At 50.8% G+C, this 11,234-nt stretch overlaps 5 protein-coding genes across 5 annotated transcripts; 3 read left to right on the top strand and 2 right to left on the bottom strand.

Annotated features, from left to right (window-relative positions):
- Positions 1–281: 281 nt before the first annotated feature.
- GNI_171090 (putative phosphodiesterase) lies at positions 282–3,287 on the top strand (the record flags this gene model as incomplete). The annotated part of the gene is made up of 1 exon (XM_011135016.1): positions 282–3,287. One exon carries the CDS (start codon positions 282–284, stop codon positions 3,285–3,287), a length of 3,006 nt encoding a protein of 1,001 aa, XP_011133318.1.
- A 35-nt stretch (positions 3,288–3,322) lies between these two features.
- On the bottom strand, positions 3,323–5,104 carry GNI_171080 (hypothetical protein; the record flags this gene model as incomplete). The annotated part of the gene is made up of 1 exon (XM_011135015.1): positions 3,323–5,104. One exon carries the CDS (start codon positions 5,102–5,104, stop codon positions 3,323–3,325), a length of 1,782 nt encoding a protein of 593 aa, XP_011133317.1.
- Positions 5,105–5,559: 455 nt separating this feature from the next.
- Positions 5,560–6,699, bottom strand: GNI_171070 (hypothetical protein; the record flags this gene model as incomplete). Its single annotated transcript, XM_011135014.1, has 1 exon — positions 5,560–6,699. One exon carries the CDS (start codon positions 6,697–6,699, stop codon positions 5,560–5,562), a length of 1,140 nt encoding a protein of 379 aa, XP_011133316.1.
- A 656-nt stretch (positions 6,700–7,355) lies between these two features.
- On the top strand, positions 7,356–8,312 carry GNI_171060 (hypothetical protein; the record flags this gene model as incomplete). Its single annotated transcript, XM_011135013.1, has 1 exon — positions 7,356–8,312. One exon carries the CDS (start codon positions 7,356–7,358, stop codon positions 8,310–8,312), a length of 957 nt encoding a protein of 318 aa, XP_011133315.1.
- A 264-nt stretch (positions 8,313–8,576) lies between these two features.
- On the top strand, positions 8,577–11,195 carry GNI_171050 (RNA helicase; the record flags this gene model as incomplete). The annotated part of the gene is made up of 1 exon (XM_011135012.1): positions 8,577–11,195. The coding sequence occupies one exon, from the start codon at positions 8,577–8,579 to the stop codon at positions 11,193–11,195; it is 2,619 nt and encodes an 872-aa protein (XP_011133314.1).
- Positions 11,196–11,234: the final 39 nt, after the last annotated feature.

Raw genomic sequence — 11,234 nt, 5'->3', positions numbered from 1 at the left:
GGAGGGGGGAGGACCCACCACCTGAAGAGCCCGCACCCGTCGGGGTGCAGATGGACAGGACTCGGGTTCCCACTGAGTTTTCCGGGAGAGCCGAGACTCGCGTCAAGACGGGTCTCTTCCGTCCTCAAGGGAGACGTAGCGCGGAAGCCGGCCCGGAGGACGGTGCGAGAGGCAAGAAGGCGATTGAGACGCACTTTAACTTATGGTCGCAGAGACGCCACAGGTCCCCGCCACCGCAGCGGCCGCGGCAGGGAGGCCGAAGCAAGCTGCAGCGGGAGTTCATGCACAGCGAGAGTCTGTTGACCAGGCAGCGGGGCGTCCCAAGCAACCTGCAGCGGACCCTGATGCAGCAGTACGAGGAGGCGACTGGCGGGCTGTCCAAGATGAGCACACACAGCGACCGAGGGTTGCTTCTAACAGGTCCCCCGCAGGAGGAGACCGAGGGCGAGAGAGATGGGGGGGAGCAGCACAAGACGGAACGGGAACTGTCCCTGGAGCGAAAGGTATCGGCGGAACGGAAGGAGTCCATGGAGGGGAAGGTATCGACGGAACGGAAGATTACAAGGGGTAAGAGACAGCACTCGGCCCGGGCGTTAGCGGCGGAGATGTCGGACACTGACACGTCCGATGCGGAGGCAAGTGCTACAACGTCTATGTCTTCCTGGGGTTTCGGTTTACGTCGGCGTGTGTTGAACAGCGTATTACCGATTTCGCCGGCCGATGGAATGCTGTTACACGCGTCTGTAGATTGGTGGCCATTGAAATTTCGCGACCCTAAGGTCGAAGGTGAGTTCCAGCGGAGCTGTTACATGGATATTCTGCGGGTGCATCACCTGGTAGTGATATCTTGCTGGGTCGTTGCTGGCACCATCCTTTTGGGTTTCGGTTATTCCTTGCTAATTAACTTGCCCAGTCTGATTCTCAGGACCGTCGAGATCGCTGTGCTCCAAATTTCTCTTGGCGTGGTCGTGATCCGATACAACAGATCCGAGTTCAACGTAGGCATGTTCGCAGTCATCTGCTGCGTCCTCGTCTTGCAATATTTGCAGTCCCTCACTTTGCCATCTACCGTGGTGGCAACGGGAGAACACGGCTTGACTACCGCACACGTGTGGTCGAGCAAAGGTAGCTACTACTTTGACAGCGACGCGGCGGGAAAGACGTCGCCGTTTGAAGTAAGGGAAGCCAACACCTTCAAGTACGCTAACATAGGCTCCACTTGGGTCATATTCTACAGTCTTACTTTGATTAATAACGCCCTCGGTTACACCCAGGCCCATGCAGTCAATTACAACTTCATGTTCTGGATCTTCTACTTGAAAATGAGGATCGTCACAGCTCGATTGGACATTCGCCGTGAACGACTGTTTCATGTGGAGCAAATCGCCGCATTCATGGGACAGGCAGTGTACAGCATGGCGACGTGTGCGGGACAGTATGTCCAGGAACTGACGGCTCGACTCGTTTACAGCAAAGAAGTAAACGCGATGGAGCGGGTAGAGCGGTACCTTAAACCGGCTTCCTACGTCCGCTCTTCTATCAGGAACAAGTCTTCGGCAGAAACTTTGTTAGACCAATTAAGAAGTGTTCGTACACTGGTTGAAACTTGTCGTCGAGAGTTTGCGGACAGGAAACGTATTCTTGCCAAGGTTGAAAAGATAGGCCACAGTATCCAACGCTGCGAGGATCTCATGCGAGCCGGTGTCATGGAATTCGGCCAAATACAGGTCGACCATCTCCCGGAAGCTGAGAGACACGCCATCGAAGCTCTTAGAGACAGACCAAGGCGGGTTCAAGAAGACGAAGTCTCATACCCTCCACGGGACCAAACAATTGACCAGGCTACTATCAATCTTAAACAGCTTCTTCTCCCAGAACTTCAGACAATAATCCACTTCTCCTGGAATCCCGAACATTGTCTCCAATTCTGCCAAAGTCCACATACGGCGTCCCTCTTCGACAACTATCCCACCTCTCCAACAGTCCAGCCGCGACTGGCCACCGGCCGGCTCCAGCAAACTATTACACCGCCATCAAAAATTGAACCGTCAAAAACCCTACAAGCAAACACGGAACTGCCAGGAACCGGAAACCCAGGAACCGGAAACCCAGGAACCGGACAGTTAGAGACCGGACAGTCAGAGACCGGACAGTCAGAGATGGGACAACCAGAGACCGGACAGCCAGAGATGGGACAACCAGAGACCGGACAGTCAGAGATGGGACAGCCGGCGATGGTTTTGGTTGAGTCAATTCGGGCCCTTTGCGCAGCATTCCCAGATCTTACTGAATTGGTTGTGCCATTCTGCCAGCTCGGACTGTGTATGGAAGCAGCCACCCCTCAGAATCCCTATTCTAATGCCAACACTGCGTCTATCAGTACGAGGATCTTGGTATGGCTTCTTAAGCGGTTTAAAGTTTTGCAGCATTTGTCTACCACGGAATTGTTGACGATCCTGATTGTCTCCCTGGGACGATTTGTTGGGAGTCCTGGTATCTTTTCGGACTCGTTCTTATGGTCGTCAAACAACAGATTAAGTCTTTTGTATAATGATAAAGATGTGCAATCTGGATATGTTGGATTTATTATCCATCGGTTATTGCAAATGGATGGGTGTAATCCATTTAGCAGAATATCATTGAACGACAAAGATGATAATGTCACAAGTGTGTTGGAATGGATATCCTTATGTAGTCGGGCGTTGAGTAATGAAGAACATTATTCTGTGTTGGGCAGGTTTAAATTACGTGTGACTGCTACAGATTTCTCGACGGCGAAAAACATGGATGATAAGAAAGTTGTGGTGGCTTTATTGATGCGGGCAAGTACCTTTGTATCGCAATGGTGTGCCTTGGATGAGCAGCGAGCCCATGTGAGTAGCAAACGGTTAGAAGAATATGCGGCTCAAAAAACTATGTCCCAGGAAGCAGTGATGCAAGAGACTGTGAATCCCCTCGAAGTCACCTCCTCCGCATACCGAGAAGCCTTCTCGCAGATCATTCTAAGCCCTATGATTGAGGCATTAGAGGCAGTCGACCCCATTGGAGCGTTCGAGAATGTATTTAGTACTACCCTCAGTCCAGAAGCCGTTGACCTCCGACTACACCCTTCCAAAATCCAGGTGGCTGGAACTGAACTTCCCATAAGAATATGGGCAGCCGCTGTGAATACAATCCATCCGAAAGAGTTCATCGAAAATTGCACTCAAATAAACACATGGCAATCAGAAAAAGAGTGGGCAGCATGCCCAAACATCTCACTTGGGAATGTTAACGCTTCGGCATAACGTTTCAACATAACGTCTTCCGGATTATGTGATACCTACTCATCGGACTCCGCCTTCCTCTTCTTATATTCCTCAACTTCTTTAGAGTCATTCTGTTGACGTTCATCTTCTCCGATATCGGCAGCGGCCTTATCTTGTCTGATAAGTGAAGCGGCATACATTTGGAACTTGTGGTCATTGGGCGAGTTTGAGATGGTTTGATGTTTGGTGATCTTTGTAAGTGGATGTTGCTGCCCATTTCGCAAAGCCGCTCGAGATTCTTGAAGGGCTCGAGTGAAAGTGGGATAATCTACTGACCAAACACCGTAGGACATGGTCGGCAATAACGTGCCTTGACTCTCCTGGAACTTGTCATGTAGCTCCTTAAATCTTTCCGCTGAAATTCGACCGTAGCTATCCATTGCCATTACGGAACCATTTTTCCAAGCGTGGAACCACTTGTATATATTAAACTGAGGTACAGGCAAGTTGGCCGTCTTAGCACGACCCTGAAAATCGTAACGAACATACACTATGTCTTCCGCGTCGTCCTTCACATCATCCTTCCCACCACACTCGCTGCCAGCTACGTTCTCCGCAGAGGCAGAGATGGCACCAGACTCTACAGGCTTAGCATCAGACTCTACAGGCTTAGCATCAGACTCTACAGGCTTAGCATCAGACTCTACAGGCTTAGCACCAGACTCTACAGGCTTAGCATCAGACTCTGCAGCCTTGGCATCAGCCTCTACAGGCTTGTCGTCTGCCGCTGCGGCTTCTACCTCGGTCTTATCCATTAACCTTTCTACCATTTTCTTTGCTACACCCACTGCTATCATATCATCCAGGCTCCATTTTACTGTTGAGTATAAACTAACAATTTTCTGCTTTGAATTTTCCTCATCACTCTTAAAGGTGTTATCCTCTGCCACATCATCCTCCACTTCCTCCAATTTCTTGTCAAATGCTTCTTTAAGCTCATCCGACTTCAAGTTCAAATAACCTAAGACTGTACCCAAATCAATTTGATATTGATATAAACGATATGCCATCTTTAAATCAGAAGCTGAAAGATCCTCACACTTTTCCCTACTACTAACAACCAGGTCCTCTAATTCCTCTATTTTAGTCTGCAGTTCGACAATAAGGTCTTTGGACTTCTCCTCTTCTGACTGTTCCTCGTCATCCTTCTTAGCAGGTTCGTCATCCTTCTTAGCAGGTTCGTCATCCTTCTTGGCAAGTTCGTCATCCTTTTTAGCGCCATCCTTCTCAGCTAGCTCGTCATCTCTTTTAGCGTCATCCTTGCTAGATGGCTCGTCATCCTTTTTGGCGTCATCCTTCTTGGCGTCATCCTTTTTGGCGTCATCCTTGTCAGAGAGTTCATCACCTTCCTGAACGGACTTATTCTGCAGGTTTTTCTGCAGTTGAGGGTTCGACTGAAGCGACAGAATGATGTTCTTATACTTTTGGATTTGCTGTTTGTATTCATCTGTAATCCTGTCCCGGAGTCTACATGCTGTTTCCACCGTAGCTTTATCACTCAGTCGTTCAGCCACGCACGCAACGAATGTGTTATTGCACCAATCCGTTTCACAAGTAAGCGCATTCTTGTAACTAGACTGTCGAATGAGTACTGGCCCTAGTGAGTGATGGAACTGACTGGCTCTACACAACGCCCAGGGAATCAACTCTTCGTTGTCTCCATGCAACGAAAGCTCCACCTCGTCAAATGATTGAGTTACGCCAGTGCTCGTTGCCCGGGCCGTCATGGTGAACCATAACTCAGCCAACGAACACCTCGTAAACACACAAGATGAGCGACCTGTTCCCTGCTTCATTCAAGGAATTTCTACGTCACGTTTGCCTCGGCGGATTATTTATTTTATCATGGCGTGGGTCACACTTAGACACAACATACGTCTTTCTACTTCAATATGGTTCAAACACCCCATCCGACTAGAAACACGCCTCGCAATGCCAGCTTCAACTCCGTCATGAGTGAAGCTTTGCTTACAAATTTATTCTCTTAGCCTCCTAGTAAGAGTCATTATAGGGGCTGTCACGTCAGTTCAATAAAGCCCTGTAAATAGTTCATTTCCATTGGCGCTGAAGTGAGCGATAAATAGGTGCGCATGACCCGTAAATGTTCACTCGCCGTGCGATCGTTCATCCGCCACCTATTCGACTGCCGATTTTGCTCGATGTCGTGACTGCAGGGGATGCCCGTCTGATATTTTTTGTGCAAGCACACACGTGTGCACACACTATATATGAGCGCATTTTGCTGTTAGGTTTAAAAATCAGTTGAGTCATCAAACTCTTCATCATCATCGTCGAGGCCATCGTCGAAGAAGTCTTCGCCATCGTAGTCCAGTTCCGAGGAACCTCCGCCGAATTTTCCGAAGTCGACGTCGGTTCCCAAGCCAATATCGCCGAGTTCGGCGTTGCTGGTTTTAGGTGCTTGTTGTCGGTTAGCAGCACCGTTTAACATTTCTGGAGAGAATTGCGCGGTTGCTAGCTGTTGGATTTTGGCGATGTCTTGTTGGCTGGTGGCTCGCAGTCCTGCTAGCACTTCGACGTGAGGGTTGAGCGTAGCGTAGGTACCCGGTGGCTCCTGGGGTGGTGCGGCCCTCATTTCGACACCGCCAGGCCAGGAGATTATTTCCCCGGCGTGTTGTCGTTGTTTGTCCTGAATGAGTTTCGGTAGGTGTTCCAAGCAGCCTCTTTCTACGGCCTCCTCTGTCGAGAGTTGCTGGGAGCCAGCAGTGGGCGGGGCTTCTAGGAGTTGTTCCCCAAGGACGCCCACGAGTTGGACAGGGAGGGCAGTGGCATGTGCTACGTCAAGTTCGCCAAGTACACCAGCCCACTGCTGCTTTTCAGCCGGGGCAGTTACGGTCTGTAGCTCCGGCTCGCCCAACGGTTGAAGGAACCGACGCATCGTCATAGGCAACCCTCCACTAGTTGCCGAAGGATCCCTCCCTTGGAAGACGAGACGGCCCTGGTTGTCCAGAACATGACCGCTGGCACCCTCCAAGGTCGATTCACCCAAAACGGCCCCCACGTCCGTCTCGGCCAGAAGTTCATTGGCAAACCTCTGACGGTCCCACTCCGATAGCTGCTCCACAGGAAAGTGACTCCGTCGGCGCCATAACTCGCTCGCATCCCCCTTCAGGTCTTCTTCCCAATGACGTCTCGCCACTTCCACCGCAGACTTCTGATCCTCATCCGCGTCGAAATATGCCGGCTTCAGGTCCGCAAATGCCGTCTGCCGAATAGGACCTCTCTTATAAAAATCCTGCAAGTATGCCTCCTTATCCTTCAATGACCGCATTGGCCGCAGTGGCGGACCTCGACCACCACCACCGAACCCACCGAACGGCATCCGACCACCCAGCATACCACCAGGCATGCCACCTGGCATTCGACCGCCCATCGGCATCCCGAAAGGCATTCCTGGCATTGCCGCTGCGGTTATCCTCACTGGGCCTAGTCTCACCCGGGGAGAAATTACTGGACGCATTGCACACCTCTATTATTTTTATACTGCCTCGTCCCGCCGGACCGGGGCCACTTTATTTAATGCAGTCCGACCGACCACCAACCCGCTCCCATTACGGGGTGTGGGACTGGAGAGCACAAGCGGGGAAGTACAAGAGGGGAAAGTACAAGAGGCCAGATCGTAGCTGTCGCACCAGGTTCCCCCAGATCCTATAGGCTGCTCGGATGAAATCCGCGATCGATCAGATGTATCTGCGTTCGAATTGGTTTCGCGAGCGCGCGACAGCCATGAATCGTCTGCCTTGGTTGAGATGCCGAACCCAAGAATGGAATAAGCGCAAGGAGCGCAAAGAAGATGTTGAATCCACTTTGAGCGTGAAGGATGGATGTCGAATCCACGTTGAGCATAAAAAGATGGACGTTGAGTACAACGAGCAAGGGCTACCCATGACATGTCTGACTGGCGTTACATCACTGCCGAATAATTAAGCTCCGTTAATGGACCCCGTTAATGGACCGCGTTAAGGCAGGACGTTAAGGCCGTTTAAACCGACAATGCCGGGAATATTTTGCCCACAGTAAAAATTTCAAATGAAATCGCTCTCTGCTGTTGGTAACGGTTTGGAATGTCAGGAGCTGCTGGCGAGTCTGAATTACTGGGTGACGTTTGATGGACATTCATTCAATCTTGTGGAGCTGTACAAGGCGCGGAGTGCCCTCCAAGACGAGAAGGAGGAGCCGGCCATCACAGCGGTGCTCATGTCGACTTTGGAAAAGATGAAGGGCATAGAGAATGATTATACCCTCTGGGTCCGTCAAAGGGGCCGCAGTGATGGGCACCAGTCGGCCGAGCAGCAGCAGTTGGCCGAGGAGCAACAGTCGACGGAGGTACAGCCGACCGAGTCGAAGGAGGCGGAGCAGCAGAAGGAGCAGCATAAGGAGGTGGAGCAGAAGGAGGCGGAGCAGAGGGAGGCAGCGGGGAAGCGTTTGGAGGCGAGGTTGGCCAGTGACCAAGATTTCCAAGTCGAGGTGCTGAAGCCGTTGGCGCAATTGTTTATGGCGGCTCAATTCTCAATTCAGACCCGCGGTAAGGGTTCTCAGAAGGAGGGTTCTCAGAAGGAGGGTTCTCAGAAGGAGGGTTCTCAGAAGGAGGGTTCTCAGAAGGAGGTCCGAGGGTTCCCAGGATTGTCGGAGAAGGACGTGGAGACCATTAACCAGTGGAATTGTGACTACGCGTCTGCCTTCTCTAGCGCCAAGACGGCCAGCGGCAACTTAGCTACGGAATTGGTCTGTAGCTCCATGGACGAACTGGTAGCTGTATTTTCTACCGCAGAGGTCTCCATCGATAAGGGCGCCCTTATCATGCCCGGCACACCGACAACCTCCTCCATGACCGCAAATACCAGTATACTCACCGGCGCTGGCAAGTCCCAAAGCTCCTGGAGAGCTGCTCAACAATTCATACCTCAGCTCCCAAAAGCCGCCAACAACCCCTTTGCCCAACCACGGACACTCCGCGGTCGTGAACCTCGTGCCCGCGCTGCCTGAACCCGCGCCGCCTGAACAGGACGCAACCAATCCCACTGAGTCAACGAGGCGAGATTGACTCAATCAAAATTTATTTTCGTCGATAAACGTGTGCCTATTGGCAACTTATATTCTTGCCTGTATTATTTATGTTTAACACCGGAGTTCTGTTGGTATGCAGGCAGGATGGGGATTAGGGTCGGGGCGGGGTCTTGGTTTCGAATCTCGGTTCCGAATCTCGGGGCCAGGGGCCGGTCAGTGTCGGGGGTAGATTTTAAACAGGTAATGGTGGGGGAGAAGCGGGCCAAGATGGCGCCGCGCGAGAAGTTGGAACGATTATTAGCGGGTAAGCGGCGAAGTGTTACGGTGAAGGTTGCGAATGAAAATGCGAGTCTGCCGAGTTCTACACTGAGTGGTGCTAGCCAGTTTAAGGAATTGGAGTTGGAAGGGGCCTCGCCGAGGTTGCACGGTGCCATTTTGCGTGCATTGCAGATGAAGGGGTTTACACACGCTTCGCCAATCCAGCAGGTGGTCGTACCTCTATTTTGTGGGAATCGAGATGTAGCAGTGGAGGCATGCACAGGCTCAGGTAAGACTTTATCTTACCTCCTGCCCTGTTTACAAAGAATTGGGGTTCAATGGAGCGAACATCCCAGCCAGATCCCTGCTGCCTTTCGCGGCCTCTGTATCTCCGCCGTCGTCATGGCCCCCACACGAGAGCTCGTCCAACAAATCAGCTTTGTTCTGGACGAGCTACTGCAACTCGTTTCCCAATATGATCCTACCGTACATAGCGCAAAGCCGCAAAGCCATGAAGCTACTGACGAAACGGTTGAACGCGAAATTGCCACAAGTTTAATATATAAGTCAATAACTTGTCTTGAACTGTTTGGTGGACGAAAGACAGCCGCGGACCGCACTATTGTCCTCGAGAGGGCTAAGAGCATCTACACGACGCTTCAACAGGAGATCGCCCGAGCTATTGCCGAGCAAACTTCAGCCGACCAAACTTCTTCAGCCGACCAAACTTCTTCAGCCGACCAAACTTCTTCAGCCGAGCAAACTTGTGCCGACCAAAGTTTTGTTGAGGGGGTCTCAAAACTGAGGACCCAAGTCGCCTGTCATCTCCGGCCTATTGCCATACTTGTCGCAACGCCCGGTCGTTTAAGGACGCAGTTGCTCGAGGGTCCAGACTCGACCCTGAGAAAGGAAAGGGATTGGACGTTTAAGACAGTGGAAACGGTTATTTTAGATGAGGCTGACCAGTTGTACTCGGATATGAAGTTTGAGGAGCAGATGAGGGTGTGTCTAAGTTTCATGCCTCGGCAGCGACGAACGGGTGTGTTCAGCGCGACTCTTACATCGGAACAAAAGATCTTCAGCTCGTGTGGCCTAAGGGAGCCGGCCATGATCCGTCTCGCGATCGACCGAGTTGCGGCGTTGCCAGACATGTCCGCTGAAGCAGATATGTCCGTTCCGGACACTACCTTGGATGGATTGCCTGACATGTCGACCAAACCCGTTACAGGAGACAGTAGTGACGACTGTTCTGACACGGGGCTTATAACCATGACAGGCCAAGCCGGGGCGAATGACACCATGGCGGTTTCGGATTCGGATGACGACTGTAAAATTACTCAACATGTGATTCCCCTTGGGCTTAAAAACTACTTGATTTACGCCGAACAGGATGAGAGAATCCCCTTAACACTAAGAGTGTTGCAGACAATGGAATATATGAAGGTTCTCATCTTTGTGCCCACTTGTTCAGTAGCTGACTTTACCTACTTATTACTCTCTCAGCTACTTACCGATAAGACTGGCAGGGGCAATGAGCCGCCGGGCACGAGTCATGGTAAGAGTCATGGCGAAGGAGCTACGACTGTAGCATACGGTTCCAACGGTAACAAATACATTGTCTCGAAATTGCACGGTAAGATGGATCGGTCTCAACGGAACAAGGCTTTAGCCACCTTCGCCGCTCCAGTCGTCAAAACGGAGGAGAACGGTCCCAAATCGTTACAGGTAATGGTTGCTAGTGACCTTGCCGCTAGGGGAATAGACTTTGCCAACATTGATTTAATTATCCAAATGGATCCCCCTAACGACCAGAGCCAGACCTTCCATCGCATTGGTCGCACTGCCCGCGCCGGTGGCAGTGGTCAGACCCTTTTGTTCCTCACACCAGAGGAAAGTTCGTTTGTTGAATTTATTAAGAGGAAAGGTTTAGACTTAATAGAGATAACGAGAAGCGTTGAACTCGACGAAGCTTTCTCTTTGCATGGAGACCGGCCACCAAGCGGTGAACAATCAGATGGTAATTGGAAAGCGTGTAGTAAAAGTGATAAATTAAATTGTCATTCACAAATTCGCGATATTCTATGTTCTGATAAGCTTTGGATAGAAAAGTCAAAAGACGCCTTTGTCAGCCACATCAGGTCCTATAAGGAGCATCAGCTGGCGTTTGTATTTGAGTTCAAGAAACTTGACTTAGGTCGTCTAGCTAATCGCTACGGTCTATTTACCGTGCCCAGGGTTAAAGAGATTCTGGGGAAGAAGCTCGAATCGTTCATTCCAGCACCTTCGGACTTCTTATCGGTCGTATATCCCTCCATTGGTTTTACAACTGCTAAGAATAAGGAACTCTATGAGGCGAAAATGGTCAAACGACAAGCTAACAATCAAGCTCTCGTCGAGAAAAACAAAGCCAAGAAAGCTAAACAGGAAGAAATCAATCTTAGCAAACGATCTAAAAGTGCCAGAATAAAGCGGAAACGTAACATAGATAACAATGATTTAGAACGTATATACGAAGAAGACTCCGCGGCAAGAAGTAAAAAGCGACGGCTCAAGCTCCTGAGGTCCGCCGGAATCAAGATCAAAGAATACGACCTTGACGACTGACGACGACTAGATCAACCTCGATGAGTGCTCAGAACCTCG

This window comes from Gregarina niphandrodes (assembly GCF_000223845.1).
Source record: "Gregarina niphandrodes unplaced genomic scaffold scaffold00058, whole genome shotgun sequence".
Classification (NCBI taxonomy): Eukaryota; Apicomplexa; class Conoidasida; order Eugregarinorida; family Gregarinidae; genus Gregarina; species Gregarina niphandrodes.
This window is presented reverse-complemented; position numbering and strand designations above follow the sequence as displayed.